General features: G+C 49.2%; 1 protein-coding gene across 1 annotated transcript in view; it reads left to right on the plus strand.

The window, feature by feature from the left end:
- Positions 1–1,215: 1,215 nt before the first annotated feature.
- SYT6 (synaptotagmin 6) overlaps positions 1,216–20,540 on the plus strand; it is a 63,065-nt gene continuing 43,740 nt past the window's right edge. The window contains exons 1-2 of the mRNA XM_039912741.1: positions 1,216–1,325; positions 16,593–16,853. Of these exons, the coding sequence (XP_039768675.1) occupies positions 1,216–1,325; positions 16,593–16,853 (371 nt within the window). The remainder of the gene's footprint in view (positions 1,326–16,592; positions 16,854–20,540) is intronic.

Genomic DNA, 20,540 nt, shown 5'->3' on the forward strand with positions numbered 1-20,540 from the left:
AAAATGGGGTCTCAGAGGTGATTTCATGGTTGGAACTGGAGGAAATGATGCATTCCTTTAGCCTTCACAATTTAAGATAATAATGTGGGACTATTTGAATCTGTGAGGGGAGTTCGAATGTGTGTTTAGTAGCTCTCCCTAACACACATGTTCTCACAGCTATTCCTCCCAGCTGGGACCTTTGAGGGGAGGAGGCAGGTATGGACCTGTGCCATGCTGTCTTGGGCTTCCTCTTCCATTAATCCCTGAGATCTTTACTGAAACAAGTGATTGGGCACTTGGGTTAACTGGGAAAGAAGGAGAAATGGGGAAGACTGATAGTCAGTGGAGAGGTCCAGATCCAGAGCTCGTCCTGTTATTTGAGTGATCCAGGAAAACCAGAATTTCAAGGCCTCAGTTGAGGGGTGGTAACATGAGAGGAATTAAAGAGCAGAAGCATCTCCCGCTATTTGGACCAAACCCTCAATCATTCATTCAATCATATTTTTTGAGCACTTACTCTGTGCAGAGCACTGTACTAAGCGCTTGGAAAGTACTATTCAGCAATAGAGACATCCCTGCCCACACTGGGCTTACAGTCTAGAAGATGGTATTTTTTAAGCACTAACTATGGGCCAAACACTGTTCTCAGCGCTGGGGTAGATACAAGTTAATCAGGTTGGGTACAGTTTCTGTCCCACATAGGTCTCATATTCTTAATCCCCATTTTACAGATGAGGTAACTGAGGCCCAGAGAAGTGAAGTGACTTGCATCGGGTCATACAACCCATGACCTTCTGACTCTCAGGCCCGTGCTGAAATGCCAGCTTGTCCGGGTCCTTGTCGGAGCGAAGAGGCGGGGGGGGGGGGGGGGGGCGGGGGGACGAGTACGACCTACCATTCTACTTCCACATTGGACTCTGAGGGTCCTTTCCTTTCTTGGAGGACTCTCCTCACCCATGACTAGGCTTCCCCCTCTCCATAAAGACACTGAATGCCCCTCCTTTAACCTCAACCGGGCTCGAGGAACTTCTGAGCAAGAGAGGGGGTCCCTTTCCTCTAAATGACCCCCTCACCATCTCTCTGTACTTATAAGACCCCCTCCTGGGGAAAGAGGTAGATCTGTGCTCGAGGGGGTTGGCTGGGTGGAAAGGGGAAGGGGGCTCTATCCCCAAGATCCTCTGGCAACTTTTTCTTTCCATTGATGTGGAGCGGCAGTGGCTGCCTCCGGTTGCCATGGCAACGTGTGCGCGCTGCTGGGCCGGTCGGGAGGATGCTTGGCCTGGGCGGTGCTGTCCATACCGGGCAGTAAGGAGGTCAGGGTCTCCGCCTCTCACCCTTGCCATGTAGGTGCTATAGAGAGCTGATTACTTAATTCCCACCCCTCCAGCTGCCACATCAGTCTTTTCCCTGTTGCTCTACCTTCACTGGGGTGGACAGAGCAGGTCTCCCCTTGTGGTTGTTAAACCAACGACGTTGGCCTTCGGTGGGGTCCTCCAACCCTCTGCTCCTGGCTGAAAGCCTCCAGCCCTCCCTCTCCCTTCTCGATCCGCGCTCCCACCCTGTGCCCCACTTCCGCGGAAGCCAGGAAGCGGACAAAGGGGTCAGGGCCAGGCCTGGCCAGGGTTCCCTCTCCCAGGGGGCAGAGGAGGGGATGGGGAAAGGTCCGCCCGACTCTCTGCTGTCCCCGGCTCCGACCTCGGCCCGTGGTCTTAAGGTCCCCAGAAGTAATTGGAGGGGAAATGGGGAGCCCCCGGAGCCCAGCGATTAAAAGTTGAGATGGGAAGGGGGGACGGGTCTGCGGAAGGAGGGAACTCTAGGGAGCCCGGCCCGGCGATAAGGAGGGGAGGAGAGGAGGGGGCTCGGAGGGGCCGCGGTATAGGGAGGTCCTGGGGCTCCTGGCCGCGCTCTGTAGGGGGCCGCCCCTCCCCCCAGGACTGGCCCCAAGGACCTGTCCCCCCCAGGCGAGCCCCAGCGCCCATTCATTCATTCATTCAATCGTATTTATTGAGCGCTTACTACGTGCAGAGCACTGTCCTAAGCTCTTGGAATGGACAATTCGGCAAAAGATAGAGACCACCCCTGCCCAACGACGGGCTCACAGTCACCAGCCAGGTAACGGGACCCCCGTCTCTCCTCCCAACTTGCAGTGCTCGGGGGACCCTGGAGCCCCCCACCCCCGGCCCCCTCCAGCCCCCATCCTGAGTTGCCCCGTAACTTTGCCAACCGAGCCTCCCTTCCCCGGGGAGGGGGCGGCGCCGCTCCCCAACCGGCACCTGGGTTCGAATCCGGCCTCGGTCAGCACGAGGCGGAGAGGAGACCGGATCCCCTGGGGGTTCGCCTTCTGGGCTCTCCGGAGAGGGAGACGCTCAGGGAGGGGGAGCCCCGGGTCTCCTGGGTTCAGTTGGGGATATGGAGGCTCTCTGGGATGGGGGCGGGGGAGCTCTATGAGCCTCGGTTGGCCCCTTCCTCTCCCCCTGCCCGCTTTGACGGCCCAGGGCAACTGGGGGAGAGGGAGCCGGGGGAGTGCAAGAAGGTGGATGGAGGAGAGAAGCCTTGTCTTGGAGTGTCTCTGGTGTGTCTCTGTCTCTGCGGGAAGTTGGGGGGGGGGGGGGGTGCAAGAAGGTGGATGGAGGAGAGAAGCCTTGTCTTGGAGTGTCTCTGGTGTGTCTCTGTCTCTGCGGGGGGTTGGGGGTGGGGAGGGCGAGAAGGTGGATGGAGGAGAGAAGCCTTGTCTTGGAGTGTCTCTAGTGTGTCTGTCTGTCCCTGCGGGGGACTCCCCTCCCCATCTCCCTCCCTCCCCTCCCCCTCCCTCCCTCCCCTCCTCATCTCCCCCCTCTCCCTCCCTCCCCTCCCTCCATCCCTCCTCTCCCCATCCCTCTCCCCTCCCCTCTCTCCCTCAGTCTATAACACGCTGGGTGGCTCTCTGCCTATCTGTCCCTCTCTCTCCTCTCTCTCTGTCTCTGTCTCTGTCTCTCCCTCTCTCCTCTGTCTCTTCTCTCTCTCTTTCGGTCCCTGACTCGCTCGGACTCGGGGCCGGTGCGGGGACTCAGTGGCTCCCCAGGCTGCCACTTTCCGGACCCGTCTCTGCCTCCTCTTCCTCCTCTCCTCCTCCTCCTCCTCCTGCCGGCCTCCCACCTCTGGACGTCGCGGATTCGGGGTCCCAGGGGCCGGAGCCGAGCCGGGTAAGACGGACCCGCCCCCCCCGCCCCCGACTCTCCCCGGGGCGATGAGGGTGTCGCGACATGGGGGGTGGGGGCGCGTTTAAATGGGGGTACGGGGGCCCCGGGCACTCCGCCCGAGGTCTGCAGATGTTGCCTCCTCGGCCGGGTGCCAGTGTCTGCCCGCGTGGTGAAGCGGGATCCACGCGTGCCCGTGTCTGTCGTCTGCGTGTCCGTCTATGTCTACGACAGGGTGTTTGTGTGTGTGTGTGTGTGTGTGTTCGGGGGGGAGGGGGGTGATGGTGGTCCTGTCCCGACGAGATCCGCACGTTTCCCTGTCTGCCAGAGGCCTCAGGGGAGGGAAGGGCCGGCCGGGGGTCTTCTCTCTCCTCCCCCCCCCCGCCAAAGTAACACACCCCTGACACCGTGGAGGAGATGGCGGCAGACCAGCGCTTAGAACAGTGCTTGGCACATAGTAAGCGCTTAACTGATACCGTCATCATTATTATCCTGAAAGCCAACACTGCCCTGGGGTGCTCTAGAGCTTTCCCCTCTCAGTCCACCCGCTGTCCCTTCCCCTCACGGGGAAATCGAGGCACAGAGGCGACCAGGTGGCTGGAGATAGGCAGGGAGAAGGGATCCATTTGTGTCCCAGCGGTCCGGAGTCAGAGAGGGAGGGAAAATGCTTCTGATTCTGAACCCCGAGTCAAGTCGAAGATGAGCGTGGACTCCACTCTGGAGCGGGGGTCATGGAATAGGGAGGGCCGCAAGCCAACTTCCACACCTTCGTGGTGTCCCTGAGGAGTGATTTAGGGGGTGCCCCCCCGTTTCCTCTAAGACCCGATGGGAAGAAATAAACTGATCCTGCACCAGGCAGGACTAAGGTCAGATGTTAGGAAGAACTTACAAAGAGCGAGACGCTAAAGCAGGGAGGTTGCAGGTTCTTCATCTCCATCCAGAGAGCTCTCGGCTTAGATCCCACCCAGAGGGACAGTGTCTGAAGCCAAGCCAAATGGGTTTGTCCGAATCCCTCTATCAGGATGACCAAACATGCTTCTCCCACCCCTCGTCCATCAGCACTCCAACCTATCGGACTAGGATGGGGTGAGCGGGCCGCGATGGGGTCCTCTCGGTGCGGAGCCGGCCTGTTTCCCTCCTAAGACTTGGCCACGCTGCCAGTCCCGCTCCTGGCTTCTGATGAGTGGCCCTGATCCAACCTTGCGACAGTCACCAGCCCGTAGGTCCCAGGGTCAGTCCCCGTGTGTCTCCCCTGGGCTAGTAGGAGGGAATGCGGTTTTGATGCTATGGGCTGGAGGAGGTGTTGGGCCGATAACTAGGGATTATGGATTTTATATCGGTATTCCCCACCTCTTTATTTACAAGCGTGTTGGACTCCAGCAGGATTTATCATTTCTAGGGCTGGTGCTGCAAAGTCCTCTGACTGGGAGTAGCATCCTTCCACTGGCCCCTGCCCACCCTTCTTCCTTTAGGATGTCCTGTCCGCTGCTTCTCCCCATGGCCCCTTGGAACTTCCCAGGCCTCATCTGTGGGAATCAGATTCTTCTCTGACTCAGAAAAAGAAGCTGGAGTTCTTACCCTCTGGGAAGTTTGGTGGCTGAGTCACCAGCCTCGGGGACCCCTGAGGCGACAGCCGTGGGGGCAGGATAATGCAAGGGCTCAAAGTCGGAGGAGTTGGGCAGAAGGTAGCTGGGGACTGGATGGCTGGATAGTGGTCAGATTCAGGACATTCCCTCTCCCCTCTCTTGGTCATAAGGGTAGGCCCCAATTTAGGGAGTGGTGGGGAGGAGTTGACAGCAAAGGTCCCAGGAGAGATAGCTGAATCAGGAGGTTCAGTGGAACCCAGGTGTACTTGTTCCCAGGCTCGCACTTGCTACCACCTGAACCCAGCCATTGTGCAGATGTCTGGCCAGAGGATTCTTCAGTTGATTTTGTTAAGGTTTTTATGGATAAAATGGACTTGACAGGAGCTCCCCACCTCAATCCTCCCCTTGTTCCCTAGGCTGGCAATTTCATGAGACTCCAGAGAGATGCCTACACCTCAGGGAAATGCAACTGATAATGAGGGGCAATGAAGTCTTCATATTAGAATCCCAGAACTGAAAGAGCACTCGAGAGGCTATCTGGTCCAACCCTCTGATTCTGAATAAACCATCCCAGGCAGAGAGCCTTCTTTCCATTACTTTAAAATTGCACATCCCTCACAATCAATCAGTGGTATAAATCGAATACTTACTGTGGGCAGAACACTGCACTAAGCACTTTGGGAGTGTACAATCAGAAATTTGAGGGCATTACCTTACCTAAATCCCTTCTGCTGCAATTTAAACCATGTCATTTAAAGAACCAAACTCTACAAGTAGGTTTCATTCATTCATTCAACCGTACTCATTGAGCGCTTACTGTGTGCAGAGCACACAGTACTTGACCTCACCATTTTGTCCAAGAAAATTACCATCAGCCAAAATCCATTTTTCAGAGCTGCCCCTCTCTCTCCTCTCCCTCCCTCATCATCAGTCATCAGTCATATTGACTGAGGGCTTACTATGTCCAGAGCCCTGTTTAAGCACTTGGGAGAGTACACTACAACAGAATTCACAGTCACATTCTCTGCCCATAATGAGCTCACAGTCTAGGGGGAAGACAGGCATTAATATGAATAAATATGTAGCTTATAATACCTAACTTAACGATATGTAGAGAAGTGCTGTGTGGTCAGGGATGGGGTAAATATCAAACATCCAGAGGGCTCAGATTGAAGTGCATAAATGACTCAGAAGGGACAGGAAACCGGGGAAAAGAAGATTTAATCAAGGAAGTCCTTTTGGAGGAGATGTGACCTTAGTAATGCTTTGAAGGTGGATGCAGACCTCTGAGCGAGTAGTAGGAATAGTATTTACTAAGAGCTAATGGGGTGCAGAGTACCGAATCAAAGGTTGCAGGTGGGAACTAGACAGGGTCCTGTCCCTCAAAGGTCTCAGGGATGAGAGTCTGAGCCCAGAGTAAGAGGTCGGGGTCCCAGTGGTGGCCCGGGAAGGTTGAGGCCAGCTGCATAGAGCGAGTCCAGCTGCAGCTTTGCACTCCCCCGGATCAGGGATAGAAATCAAGTAAGACTTCACACAGATTCAGTGGTGATGAGAGGTTTGTTTTCATTCATTTGTTTACTCTCAAAGCATCCTCCGATTCACCCCGTGACTTTGAACTGGATGCTTGGTAGGCCCCCAGAGCTTCCCTGATGAAGACATGGGTGTGAAATAGCACATTTAATCTCAGACATTTAATTGATAAACCTGGGTACCTATCTCTCATCCATATGCTTTTATAACTTTTTGATCACCCTCCCATCTTTCTCACCAGCTTGAGATACCCCGAGAGTTTGTTTAAGCGAGGAGATTCTGGTTCGTTAAGCATCAGCAATAACTAAAGTTCAGCCAGCTCCAAGGCCCTGGGGGGGGGGGGGGGGGGGGCTTCTGACTCCAAAAGTCCCAGGAGGCCAGGGCCCTGGACCCAGAAGCCAGCTGTTGTAGAAGTCACAAGATGCAGTGTGGTGGAGGCCACCTCGGATTTGAGGGTAAGGATATTCTTAAGATCGAAGTCCTTCTGAGAATCCAAGTAGAGAAAAACTCCCTTCCAGTTCCTTTTCATAGAGTCCTTGGAGTTGACTGCCCTTTGGCAGGAAATTGGAGGGGAGGTGTGGTTTGGGTGGGGAGGGGGGATTTGCACGGCTTCAGGCTCTGACCAGTTTCCTCTGTGGTTGAGGCCATTACCCTAGGGGACAAGAGTAATCACAATAGGGTGGAATCAGAGGACTCTAAGCCTGGGTCCATGCTGCATCTAGTCAGGACCTAGAAATAGGGCATCTCTGAAAGAGTGAAGGAAGAGATTGATGTGTGGGTCCAATTCCCAGCTCAAGGGGGAGAGTATCTTGAGGACAGCATTTGGGATTTTTTCTAAACTTGGAGATCCTAATCTTACTCTCAACTTGCTTTTAGCAAGCCCCAAATCACTAAAATTCAGCTCCTGAAATCCAAGCAGCAATCCATAAATTTTAATCCTTGACATTTCCAAAGATTACAATCATCCCACTGAAAACCTCAACCATGAGAGTTCTCTTAAGGGTAAGGGGTTCATATGTCGAGGCCAGTGCTAAGTAAGAGCACTGAGATTAGACTAGAGATGAGGTTTAGATATCGATGATTGGTAGTACTGACAATCAGTTACATAGCATTCGATGATTGCCTTTTGATTATTGACTTTTGGGGGTTGACTCCTGATCATTTATTACACAGCTTTATGCTATCAGCCATGAAGGTTTCTGAGCCAGTAGCCGGGGTGGAGGAGGGGAGGTCTCTCGTGGTGAATAGATTCATCAGAAATCCTGAAAATAGCTGGTTTGGGTAGGCAGTGAAGACCCCAAAAGTGGCAGTTGCCTATGATAATCCCCTGCTGGTGTGCATCACTACACCGCAGCATCGGCACTCTCTTGTGTTCACTTTGGCCATAAATGGGTTTCTTTGGTCAAATTTTTGTATGTATTTTGGAATGTGTTGCACCCACTGCCTCAGGGGGAACGAGTGAGCATGAGCGGCATCTACTCCATTCCTTCCTGCAGGTTCTCTGCCTCAAAGTCTTTGTCACTGGTCTAAGGCGCGGCTGTTGTTGATGCCGGGAGACTCCATCACTAACTATTCATTCATTCATTCATTCAACAGTATTTATTGAGCGCTTACTATGTGCAGAGCACTGTACTAAGCGCTTGGAAGGTACAAATCGGTAACAGATAGAGACAGTCCCTGCCCTTTGATGGGCTTACAGTCTAACTGGGGGAGACGGACAGACAAGAACAATAGCAATAACTATAATGTCCTGGTGATAGACTCACCACTAATGTCCTCTTTCTGAATAGCCTTGACAAATCTTCGCTTGCTCTCTACTGGCACCAACCACCCCAGCTGGCCCAGCTACAATTTCAAATCACCACTCGAGATGAACTCTGGCTTTCCTCCTCTCCCCATCTTCGGGCCTAAGTCTCTCTGGTCATCAGTGCTTCCTGTTGATCCCAACATTTAACCGCCACTGTAACTTCAGAGGGGCTCCTGAGGTGCCAGGGTAATTTCAACTGCTTGGCAAGAGGATGATAATGATAATAATTACTAATTTAGAGCCAAAACCAGATTAACATAACCATACATTAGGCTCAGATTTATCTATGAATCTTCTTAATGATTTTGAAATCGGCCGCAGAGTAATAAAGCTCCATGTTGCTGTAATTAGCCTAGTATTATTTCCTGGGAAAGAGGTTGTTCTCATCATGGCTTTGTCAGGAGCATTAATTCCTTCTCTGTTTGGACTCTGCTAATTATCCCCATTCATGCCTTGGCCATAGTAGCCGAAATCATGGGGGAAGTGAAAGGAACTAAACACCCAATTCCCCCAAACTTGAATTTTCAATTACACAGATTCTCCTAATGGATTCCCAGCCAGACTGACAAACAGAGCCTTTATTACCTAAGCAACAACCTTTTTCAACCCAAGTTCCCATTTCTCCAAGCTCCATGTTCTTTCAGGCTCTTTCCTGCATCCGCTTTCCCTCCTTGTTTCAACTATATCCCAAATATTTTGTTCCCTGTTCTCAGGCCCTGAACCTAAGCCCATTCACTACCCTCAAGTTTGGTCTGTCAGAGACCATCTCTGACATGCAGGTAGTCTCTTCCCAAGTCATTCCTGGCAGATAACCCAAGTTCTTTTCTGCCCTTTCCCTACTTTCTTGGGGAAACTTCATTTCCAGCCAGGGCCTGAAAAGGAAGCCGGAATATTGAGATCGGGCCTGTTTAGAGAATATCTCCAAGACCGTGGATGTCTGTAAGAAAGCAGAGAGCACAGTGGTTGAAAAGAAACTGCTTTAATCTTTCCTGTGTCCCAAAGCCTCCTAATCTGAAGTTGGTACCCAAACAGAGAATGCCTCTGCAGGTAGGACCTCCCTACGTCAGACTCCCTTCCTCTTAATAATAATGTTGGTATTTGTTAAGTGCTTACTATGTGCAGAGCTCTGTTCTAAGCACTGGGGTAGATACAGGATAATCAGGTTGTCCCACATGAGACTCACAGTTAATCCCCATTTTACAGATGAGGTAACCGAGGCACTGAGAAGTTAAGTGACTTGCCCAGTCACACAGCTGACAAGTGTCAGAGCCGGGATTTGAACCCATGACCTCTGACTCCCAAAGCCCGGGCTCTTTCCACTGAGCCATGCTGCTTCTTAAGAGAGTCTACCTCTCCTCCCCATGTTCCTAGTAATTGGGCAGTCTTTCTAGAAGGTGGGTCAGAAACCCTTGGCATCTGAGGGTCTATGCTTGGATTCTCTTTAGGACCATTCAGAGTCTCTAGCTCACTCTAGTGGGAGAGGTAGGTATAGAAGAACCAAAAGGGAGAGGCTGATTGTTACCTATTTTTCCATTGTCTTTGAGCACTGCCATTTCAGATTTTCAGTTTTGACTGCTCTTTCAATCAGTCAGTAAACACTTGTGGTTTTAGATTTACCCATTTTTTTTTCAAACCCCACAAAATGAAAGTACCATGAATGAAAGGGAAGGAGTCTGGGGGAGAGGATGAGAGAAAAGGGGAAGTGTCTGTTAGCTGCCTTTATCCTGAAAAAGAAATAGAGCCAAAGGGAGAAAAAGAGGTGGAATCATATGGATGTGGAGAGGCAGCAACAGAGAAGGCCAGAGTGATGGAAAATATTTATGATGATAGCTTTGATCATCTTTAACTGAGACGTGGGGGCGGGGGTGGATATTCGTCTCCTCCCCTGGACAGGAGAGGCTCCTTTTGTGCTCCCTGAACAATAAAGAGAAAAAGAAAGGGGACAAGGTATCCAGGAAGCTGGAACTGGAATCTCAGATACAGATCAGAGCCAGGATAGAGGAAGGAGCATTGGTCCAACTTCAGCACGGGAGAAGTCTGATGAGTCCCAAACTGCAACTTCTATTTCTTACACTGGATTTATTCTAGGCAAATCCTCTGTGGGCCAATCCCAAACCTTTGGGGAATTTTAATAAAACCACTTCTCTCTCCATGCCCTGCAATCCATATTGGTTCAAATCGTTTGAAAGTGTTATTTAAACATTTCTCTAAAATACTAGTGAAAAACTCACTCTAATTCGAAATGACAAAAGTGAATTCAGGGGTCTAAGGTGTGAGTTATTAGTAGAGCCTCAAGTTTCAATCAGTCAATCAGTGATATTTACTGAGCATTTACTGTAGGATGTTGATGATGGTATTTAAGTGCTTACTATGTGCTAAGCACTGTTCTAAGCGCTGGAGAATATAATACAACAGGGTTGGTAGGAACTCTCACTGTCCGTAAGGAGCTTACAGTCTAGAGGAACTCGTTTGAAGAATAAAGAACATCCACAGGAAAAATAGCACCCCGAGATCTCACAGGAGAACCCAATCAGAGAATCAGTGTGGTCTAGTGCATAGAGTACAGGTCGGAGAATAAGAAGGATGTGGTTTCTAATCCCGGTTCCACTACTTGTCTGCTGTGTGACCTTATGCAAGTTACTTAACTTCTCTGGGCTTGTTACCTCATCTGTAAATTGAGGATTGAGACAGTGAGCCATATGTGGGACAGGGACTGTGTCCAAGCCAATTATCTCTTATCTACTCCAGTGCTTAGTAAAGTGACTGACATATAATAAGCGCTTAACAAATACCACAATTATCATTGTTATTATTATTTTTAATTTGCCTCCGGCAGGTGGGCAGGGCTGGCATGAATGTAAAGCTGACTACCAAACTTCTCCCTCCTGTTCCCTGATGTTCTTGAGTCCGACCATCTAGTCTAACTGGTACCGAATGTGCCACTATGGATAATATACTTTGGGGGACTTGTGTGTACCCATGTATATGGATTTCTTTCTGTAAAGAGGGTTCGTGGACCTTTTAACTGTGACTGAGCATCCTTGGAAAGGTCCATGTGTCTGTGGACAGGTATGTGTATTTGTGTATCTTCTGAATGCGTGTCTCTGTGGGGGGCTCTGTGTGAGTGTGTGTGGATATATGTGTGTGCAAAAGGCGCTCTGCAGTGGCATCAGCAGCAGCACTGCAGTGGATGAGTTTTCTCTGCAGCTGAGGGTCTCTGCAGCCCCTAGCCCTGCTAGCCAGCCCCTGGCCCTGCTAGCCAGCCCCTGACCTGTGTTTAGGTAGGGAAATGCCCTGTTCCTTTTGCTTCCCCTCCTCTTCAGTTTTATCTTTTCAATTATGATCTGTTAATGGGAAAGGCCTTATACAGTAACGGAATGGATTTTCCTGCCTTGGAAGCTGGTTTAAAGAAATGTTGTTACAATAGCGGAGATAAAAGCCCAGGATGAATAGCTAATGCGGCTGGGGGAATAATGGGAGCTGAGGGGAGCTGGGGCTCTGGGGCCCAGTAATGAAGTGTCAGGATGGGAGATAAGTCCTTGATAGTTAATTAAGCATTGGCCATTATTCCCCGGGGTGAATGAGGAGACCCCAGACCCCAACAATTTCCTGCTGCAGTGTCCTAGTTTAGGGCACAGCCCACCCTATAGACAGCCCCTTGCTTTCTGGGAATGCCCCCGTATGGTTGTACACCTCGGGAGGGACCTAGAAAATATATAAAAATGTCTCAGCAACATGTTGAATTGGATTTCAGTAGAGGAGGTGGGTTCCGCCCACCCCCAAATGTTTAGCTCTGCCCTGGGGAGAGGGGCAAAGTCGGGGGGGGGGGGGGGGCGCCCCTTTACCAAAAGTTAGGGTAGCAGTGAATGCATGTTCGGAGGGGAAGGTTCGGAGGGAGACGGTAATAGCGATGACACATCCTCGAGGAGAGGGGGCTTAGAAATGATATTCAGATCCTCAATGAAAAAGAGAGGTTGGATATTGGCCCTGTGGATGCGGGACCTGAGGAGACTTGGAGTGATAAAGACCGAAGCACTTGAGGAATTGACTCACAATCTGACACCTTCCCATCCTTTTCTGCCTCCCTCCTCCAGCCAACTCCGCTGCTTATCCCCAGAGATACCTGGGTCAGAGCCATACAAGATTTTCCTCACGCTAGAGAGTTTTGTGCCTTTGGAATGCCAGCCAAGTCTGATTATTGGGACCAGCTCGTAATCTGGCCAGGCTATGGCCTAGAATGGGAAAAAGAAGCCATCGCCTCTGCCTTCCCATCAACCCTGTTCAGGATAAAACAGTTCCACGGCTGACAGAGCCCCCTAGCCCTGAGTTCATGAGGCCTTTAATAGGGAGGCAGCAGGAAATGAGGAATTAACTCACAATCTGATGCCTTCCCATCTTCCTCTGCTCCCATCACTTTAATTTTATAAGCATTAAATATTGGACAGACAGTTTAACCTCTTGTCCTCCCTCCCTGGTTTCAAATTTCTAATTTTGCTTTCTTTCACATGTCGTCTTCACTCCCCACTCCCTCGTACAGGTTTCCTCCTCAACTCCGTTTCTGGCCACTCTTAGTTCGTGCAAGGTCAGGTTCTAGGGGCAGACGAAGAAGAGGTTTTTTAAATCAGGATATTATGGTGATCTGAGTGTTCGTTACCCACTCCCCATGCAGTCCTACAGAGCTTAATTTAACCCACATACCCTTCACAACAGAGGGGAATTCTGCTCAGGAACAGAACCTCAAACTCCCCTCACTGCAAGGACAGTCCTTTCACTTGGCTCAGAAAAGAAAGTGAAAAAAGCACCAGAGTCAAGGAAACTTCCATTTTGGTCCAGGCTCCTTTGCTGGGGTCATCCTGTTCATCTCCTTGCCTCCAGAAAGGACCTTTTCTTTTCCAGCTCTCATAGTTGGAGGACAGGGACCTCTCTTCTAATAATGTTGGTATTTGATAAGTGCTTATTATGTGCAGAACACCGTTCTAAGCGCTGGGGTAGATACAGGGTAATCAGGTTGTCCCACGTGAGGCTCACAGTTAATCCCCATTTTACAGATGAGGTAACTGAGGCACAGAGAAGTGAAGTGACTTGCCCACAGTCACACAGCTGACAAGTGGCAGAGCTGGGAGTCGAACCCATGACCTCTGACTCCGAAGCCCAGGCTCTTTCCATTGAGCCACGCTCTTCGGCAATGAAGGTTGCTCACCTGCTCCCAGGTTTTATGCCCCTTACCAAACAAAGCACATGGAGAAGGCTTGGGAAAATCCAAGTGCTAAATACAGTGCTCTGTGCACAGTGCTCAATGGATACAATTTTTTAATGGTATTTAATAACTAGTAAGTGCTGATATGTGCCGAGCACTGTTTTAAGGGCTTGGGTAGATACAAGCTAATCAGATTGGGCACAGACCCTATCCCACATGGGGCTCAGAGTATTAATCCTCATTTTACTGATGAGGTAACTGAGGTACCGAAAACTGAAGTGACTTGCCCAAGGACACACAGTAGACAAGTGAAGGATCAGGATTAGAACCCAGGTCCTTCTGACTCCCAGGCCTAGGTTATGCTGATTCTCCCCATTCATGATGAAAATCCATACCTCAGAGATATAGAAGACAGAGCTCATCAGAGGGCTCGATATTGTGGCAGAACATGGCTCGTAAGCTGCCTTTCACCACCCCCCACCCCTATCTTTTAATTGTCACCTCCTGTTCCCAAGTTGTGACACTGTGTGCTACTGATTACAGGGGCTGCTCAGCCTGACCTCTGACTCGACACGCTTTGGCCTTGCTACCTCAGCTGTTCATCTTAATAATAATGGTATTCGTTTAGCACTTACTATATGCCAGACACTGGGGTGGTTACTTGGTGACTCCATCTGTTTCTTCCCTCTTTGAAGGCACTGGAGACTGGAGTCATCAATGCAGGGTTCAGGTGTTTGGCAGAGCCCTGTCATCTAGATTCAATTCTCAAAATATCCTCTTCTTGCCAGAGGGGGAGAGGAGGGCAGGGGGAAGACGGGGAGGGAGTGTCAAGGAACAAAAATGTTTGGGGAGAAGAAGAATCCCAGAGAATCATCTTACCCCAAGCAGCACAGGGATCTGTGGAAGGTCTGGAGATTGAGCTGGCCAGCCTCCTTGCTCTAAATCCCAGGAAGACCAGGTCAGAGCTAAGGCCACGACCCAAGAAGACCGCAAGCTCCGATGACAGCAATTTCCTAAGCTTCTTGTTGCATCGTGCCTGTGGCATCTGAGTCTCTGTGGAGGTTCTGAGTACAAACAGCAATTAGCCAAGGTGTTATTTCCTAAAACAGGCACCGCACACTTCCCAGTTCATTTATTCAATCGGTATATCATTCATTCAGTCATATTCTTTGAGTGCTAACTGTGTGCAGAGCACTGTACTAAGTGCCTAGCACACAACCCCTCCCTGGGCTCTAGCATAGCTGGTCTCATCTAGGCAATGACTTCTGGGAACCTGGGGAAGTGCAGACATCTGGATCATGAGCATGATCCCCATTCATTCCTCTTACACGGTCTCCAGTTCCCTCCGATCTCCAACTCCTGGGATGAAAAAGTCATAGTTTGGTTTCCTGATCTACATTTGCCCCAAGGGAAGATGCCCCCTGCCAGGGCTGAGAGGCAGCATGCCTGAGGGGCATTCCAAAGCCCCGGACAGATAATTCTTCCCCACCCTCCCTTTTCCTGGAAGTTTATGAGCAAAGGCAAGGAAAGTGGAAGAGAGGTCTCCTTGGTCCTGGGGCAGGCATTTCCCCAGACAGTGAGGAGAACAAGTAGTTTTCCTCATAACAAAATATGGTAGTGGAGATAGACAGAACTCCATTTTTAAGCAGATTTCTCCCTGATCATTCAGGGTCAAGCAACAAAACCCCTCTGCTGCAGGTTGGGTCATACGCAGCCCCAGTTTCTATTGCTAATATTGCATACTGAGGGCTCTTTTCCAATAATCCATACTTCCTACCTTCTCTAATCAGAAAACAGAGAAGGAGGCAACAGCCTCAGGTCATGTGAAGAGAATTCAGAATGACTGCATGGATTAACTGGTTTTCTTTTTTTTCAATTCCTCTTGTTTCTGAATTCACATTTTTGTTAAGAGGAAAAATGTAAAGCATCTCTTCATATACTGTCCCCCTCACCCCATTCACCTTTCTTATTAAAACTCTAATTATTACCAGAGCCAAATAAGATGCTGGATGAAAGGGAAGAGAGGCCCTAGAAATGCCTTGTATTTTAATGCCATTTGTATTCCAGGGAATGTCTGCGGAACAGCTGTAATGAAGAACAGATGTGAAGTGTCTAGAAATCCCCAAATGTCTAATAAGGGTATCGTTTAACTGATATTTTTACTTTTTAACAGATTTTCTTACAATCTTCTATACCTTAGGGAAAATGAAATCTAGAACCCGTTTCCATTAGCCTGACGCCCCACCTGGAAGAAGGCTGGGCTGACAGAGACTTTACTCCCCACCAACCCTAATGCCTGATATTGCCATGATATTATTATCTTAATACAATAACTCTCAATTTTGTAATAATCTCACAGTAATGATTTTGGTGCTGTTTACAGTAGCGGCATCGTATTAACACCTCATCCTGTAAATTAACTACTGTAGAGATATTTAGGATTTGTTTTTAGGGCTTTGTAGTCAACGGGCTCTCTTCTCCGTGCATAAGCCCCTCTCTAGAGTGCTCGGCACTTGGGAAAGCTCATAAGCTTTTTCAGACCGATGGGGAGTGATTGAGTGATAAAGAGTGAATATAGTTAATTGGCTTATTAATGATGTGGTCAGACATCTGGAAGACCTGGAGTTTGAGGGTTATTGAATCTCATTTTTACAAAGGAGGAAACTGAGGCTCAGGGAACTAAAGTGACTCACCCAAGGTCACAGAGCAGACAAATGACAGAGCCAAGATTAAGACCCCAACTCATGCTCTTTCCACTAGGCCACGTTGCTTTTCACTATTCTCTGCCGGGCCCATTTAAGGGTTGGCAGTCACCCTAGGACTTTAGGGACCATTTTGGATTGGGAGAATCAGTAATGAATGTTTCCAAGTGACAGATGCCCCAATATCCTTTCTGCAAAAGCTGACAACTTCCCCTGGATAGGTTTCTCCATTTTAGCTCAGGCCCCTTCTACTGAAGTTGCTTGTAAGTGCCCTCTTCCAGGGAGGGAGGAAGAGAGGGAAGAGGCTCCAGGCTGCAGCCTCCAGCCACAAAATCCATCTGCATTTGTTGATTTGTTTTCTATAAGAAAAACACCTTTCCTTTGACTTGGTGGCTTTCTCACAATCACTCTATTCTCTTCTCCCTCCGTACTCTTCTCGTGTCCCTCCTACTCCCTGCACCCCCATATGCTGCCCCTGCTTTGTCTCTTTGCCCGTGGCTCTCCTGGCTCCCCACTCCCGCCCCGGTAAATGTCTCTGTCAGCCTCCTTGCCATGGTAGTTATTGCGTGTGGGCTGGCCCTGGTGGTAGTTTTTCTCTTTCTTTTTTGGAAGCTGTGTTGGATGCCCTGGGAGGAACAAGAGTGTCTTGACCGCTGACCCTGCTGACCTCCAGAGAGCCGCCACCACCGGCCCTATAGACATCATGGCAGACAAACTGAAGGACCCGGCAACCATGGGTTTCCTGGAGGCAGCTGTGAAAATCAGCCACACATCCCCAGATATCCCGGCTGAGGTACAAATGTCCGTCAAGGACCATATTATGCGGCACACACGGCTGCAGCGTCAAACCACAGAGCCAGCCTCGTCCACCAGGTATGACCGACTCTGACTTTCTCTCCGTGATGTTTAGAGCTCACTACGTCTCCTTTAGTTAGTCAATTAATGGCATTTATTGAGAACTTACTGGGTTCAGAATACTGTAGTTAGCTCCCTTTAGTACCCATAAATGCCAAGCCAGATTCTCCTTATCAAGCATCTGTTCAGGCTCTCACCTCAGAGTCAGTTACTGAAATAGAGTTCCTCTGCAGTTCCACTAAAGGGAAGAACAAGATAACTTGGAATGCAAATGGAACAGGAAGGACTGGAGTTAGAAGAAGAGAAGTAGCATGACCTAGTGGATAGAGCACAGGCCTAGGAGTCTGAAGGTCCTGGATTCTAATCCTGGCTCCACCAGTTATCTGCTGTGTGACTCTGGGCAAATAAATTAACTTCTCTTTGCCTCAGTTACCTTAGGTGTAAAATGGGAATTAAAACTGTGAGTCCCATGTGGGACATGGACCATAGCAAAGCTGATTAGCTTGTGTCGACTCCAGTGCTTAGTACAGAGTCTGGCACAAAGTAAGTGCTTAACAAATACCAAGAAAAAAAAGAACTTCCTTACTAAGAGGATTTAGAGTCACTGGGGACTGGGAAGAAAGTGCCAGAACCTCCTTTGTGGCAGTTGTTTCCCATAAACTCCTTGTTTGGGTTAAGTAACTAAACTGTGAACCAGTTGTTGGGTAGGGATTGTCTCTATCTGTTGCCGAATTGTACTTTCCAAGCACTTAGTACAGTGCTCTGTATTCAGTAAGCGCTCAATAACATCGATTGAATGAATGAATGAAGCAGGAGAATGAACAAGATGATATCTGGGGTCTCTGATCTCTTTGTGGAGTTTGGACTCAGGAGAAAAGTGACAAGAGGCATGGGACCACCAGGAAGGAGTCCTATAGGAGGGGGTGAGAGAGGATTTTTGTGCATACACAGCCAAACCAACTCACCCCCTCCCAACACCCCTTCTATTCCCCCAGTTATTTGCTTCTGTGTCTCTGGCACATGTAATGCCCAAGCAGGGAGGTGGGTAGAAAGGGCCAACACCCAGAAAAGGCCCATGTGACTCCCTAAAATTCTGCCACAGGAAACTCCAGCCCAGGGTCAGGCTGGGAGAGGCCAATCTCAGAGTGATGAATGCCCCGACTCCCTGTTTTTACCATCAACCAGATATCCTGGCATCTGATCGGTCAGTCAGTCAACCCTGGCATTTGTTGAGTGCTTACTCTATACGGGGCACTTTACTAAGCTCTTGGGAGAGTACAATACAATGCAGTTAGCAGTCATGATTCTTGCTCTCAAGAAGCTTAGAGTCTAGTTAGGGAGACAAACATTAAAATAAATTACAGATGGGGAAGAGCAGAGTGTAAGCTCATTATTATAGAGAAGCAGCGTGGCTCAGTGGAAAGAGCACGGGCTTTGGAGTCAGAGGTCATGGGTTCGAATCCCAGCTCTGCCACTTGTCAGCTGTGTGACTGTGGGCAAGTCACTTCACTTCTCTGTGCCTCAGTTACCTCATCTGTAAAATGGGGATTAAGACTGTGAGCCCCACGTGGGACAACCTGATTCCCTTGTGTCTACCCCAGCGCTTAGAACAGTGCTCTGCACATAGTAAGCGCTTAACAAATACAAATACCATGGGCAGGAAATGGGACCACCAACTCTGTTATACTGTACACTCCCAAATGCCTCGTACAGTACTGTGCACACAATAAATGCATAATATGAATACTGATTAATTACTATGTACAAAGTACATATGTACTTTGATACTGACTATACCCTCAGCCCCAACAGCACTGGGGGTGTAGTCATTATCAAAGTGCTAATGGGTACACAATCAAATGCCTAAGTGACAAAGAAGGGAGAGAGAATAAGGCAGAGAGATGAGTCAGGGAAATCTCCTTAGAAGAGATATAATAATAATAATAATAATAATAATGTTGGTATTTGTTAAGCGCTTACCATGTGCCAAGCACTGTTCTAAGCGCTGGGGTAGATACAAGGTAATTAGGGTGTCCCATGTAGGTCTCACAACCTTCATCCCCATTTTACAGATGAGGTAACTGAGGCACAGAGAAATTAAGTGACTTGCCCAAGGTCACACAGCTGACAAGCGGCAGAGCCGGGATTAGAACCCATGACCTCTGACTCCCAAGCTCCACCTCTTTCCACTGAGCCATGCTGCTTGATTTTAGTAGGGCTTTGAATATGGAGAGCGTGGTGGACTGTTTGTTATTATCCTGTCCAATCTTGACTGCACCTATCTCCACTCTGACCTCCCTTCCTCCTGTCTCTCCCCACTCCAGACCATAATTTAATCTGCAGCAGGGATCATTTTTCTACCGTGGCTTAGTGGATAGAGTATGGGCCTGGGAGTCAGAAGGATCTGAGTCCTAATCCCGGATCTGCCACATGTGTGCTGTGTGACCTTGGGCAAGTCACTTCACTTCTCTGTGCCTCAGTTCCCTCAACTGGAAAATGATACTTTAGAGTGTGAACTCCATAAGGGACAGTGACTGAGTCCAACCTGATTAACATGTATCTACCCCAGCGCCTAAAACAGTGCTTGGCACATAATAAGCGCTTAATAGGCACTGTAATTATCCAGTTCTTAGTACAATGCCCAGAGTTTAGTAGAGTAGCTCACACATAGTAAGTGCTTAACAAACCATAATAATTATTATTATGTCTTTCCACTCCTCAAAAACCTCCCTCCAATGACTGCCCATCCACTTCAGCATCATCTACTTCCACATCAAGCAGAAACTCCTTAGCATCGGCTTTAAAGCACTCGATCAGCTCACCCCCCATCCTACCTCACCTCACTGATTTCCAGACTGTGAGCTCATCTCCAGTCTGTGAGCTCATTGTGGGCAGGGAATGTGTCTCTTTGTTGTTGTATTGTACTCTCCCAAGTGCTTAGTACAATGCTTTGCACACAGTAAGCACTTAATAAATACGAGTGAATGAAACTCTACTACAGCCCAGCCTGCACATTTCACTCTGCTCCTCCAATCCCAGAAGACCATGGAGCTCTCCCTCCCTCCCTCCCTCCCTCCCTCCCAATACCTTGTGTGACTCAGTGGAAAGAGCACAGGCTTAGGAGTCAGAGGTCATGGGTTCTAATCCTGGCTCCACCACCTGTCAGCTGTGTGACTTTGGGCAAGTCACTTAACTTTTCAGCGACTCAGGTACCTCATTTGTAAAATGGGGATTAAGACTGTGAGCCTCACGTGGGGCAACCTGATTACCTTGTATCTACCCCAGCACTTAGAACAGTGCTCAGTACACAGTAAGAGCTTAACAAATACCAGCATTATTATTATTATTATTATTATTATTATTGTTATTTCCTCTTTCTAACACTCCTTCTAGCTGGGTTTTGACATCCCTGACAAGGGTTGGGGGAACTGCTGTTGGTGAGTGAACTCAACTCCCACAGCCTAAGAAGTGGCCCAATTCCCTCTCTACTGGCAAAGAAGAGGCCCTTTAACTCCCTCCAGAACGTTGCACTCTTTAGCAAATGCAATGTTTCTCACTATGCCTCAGGGCAGGTTTCCCTGATTTATCTCCTGTGTTGGTCTCTGCCTCCAGTAGAATCATTCTGGTCTCTGAACCAGTGAACTAGGTCAGATTTTCAAATTCATCTCTCCTTGACCCTATGGCCTCCCTCACCTACTCTGTACC

This window comes from Ornithorhynchus anatinus, chromosome 7 (assembly GCF_004115215.2).
Source record: "Ornithorhynchus anatinus isolate Pmale09 chromosome 7, mOrnAna1.pri.v4, whole genome shotgun sequence".
Classification (NCBI taxonomy): Eukaryota; Metazoa; Chordata; class Mammalia; order Monotremata; family Ornithorhynchidae; genus Ornithorhynchus; species Ornithorhynchus anatinus.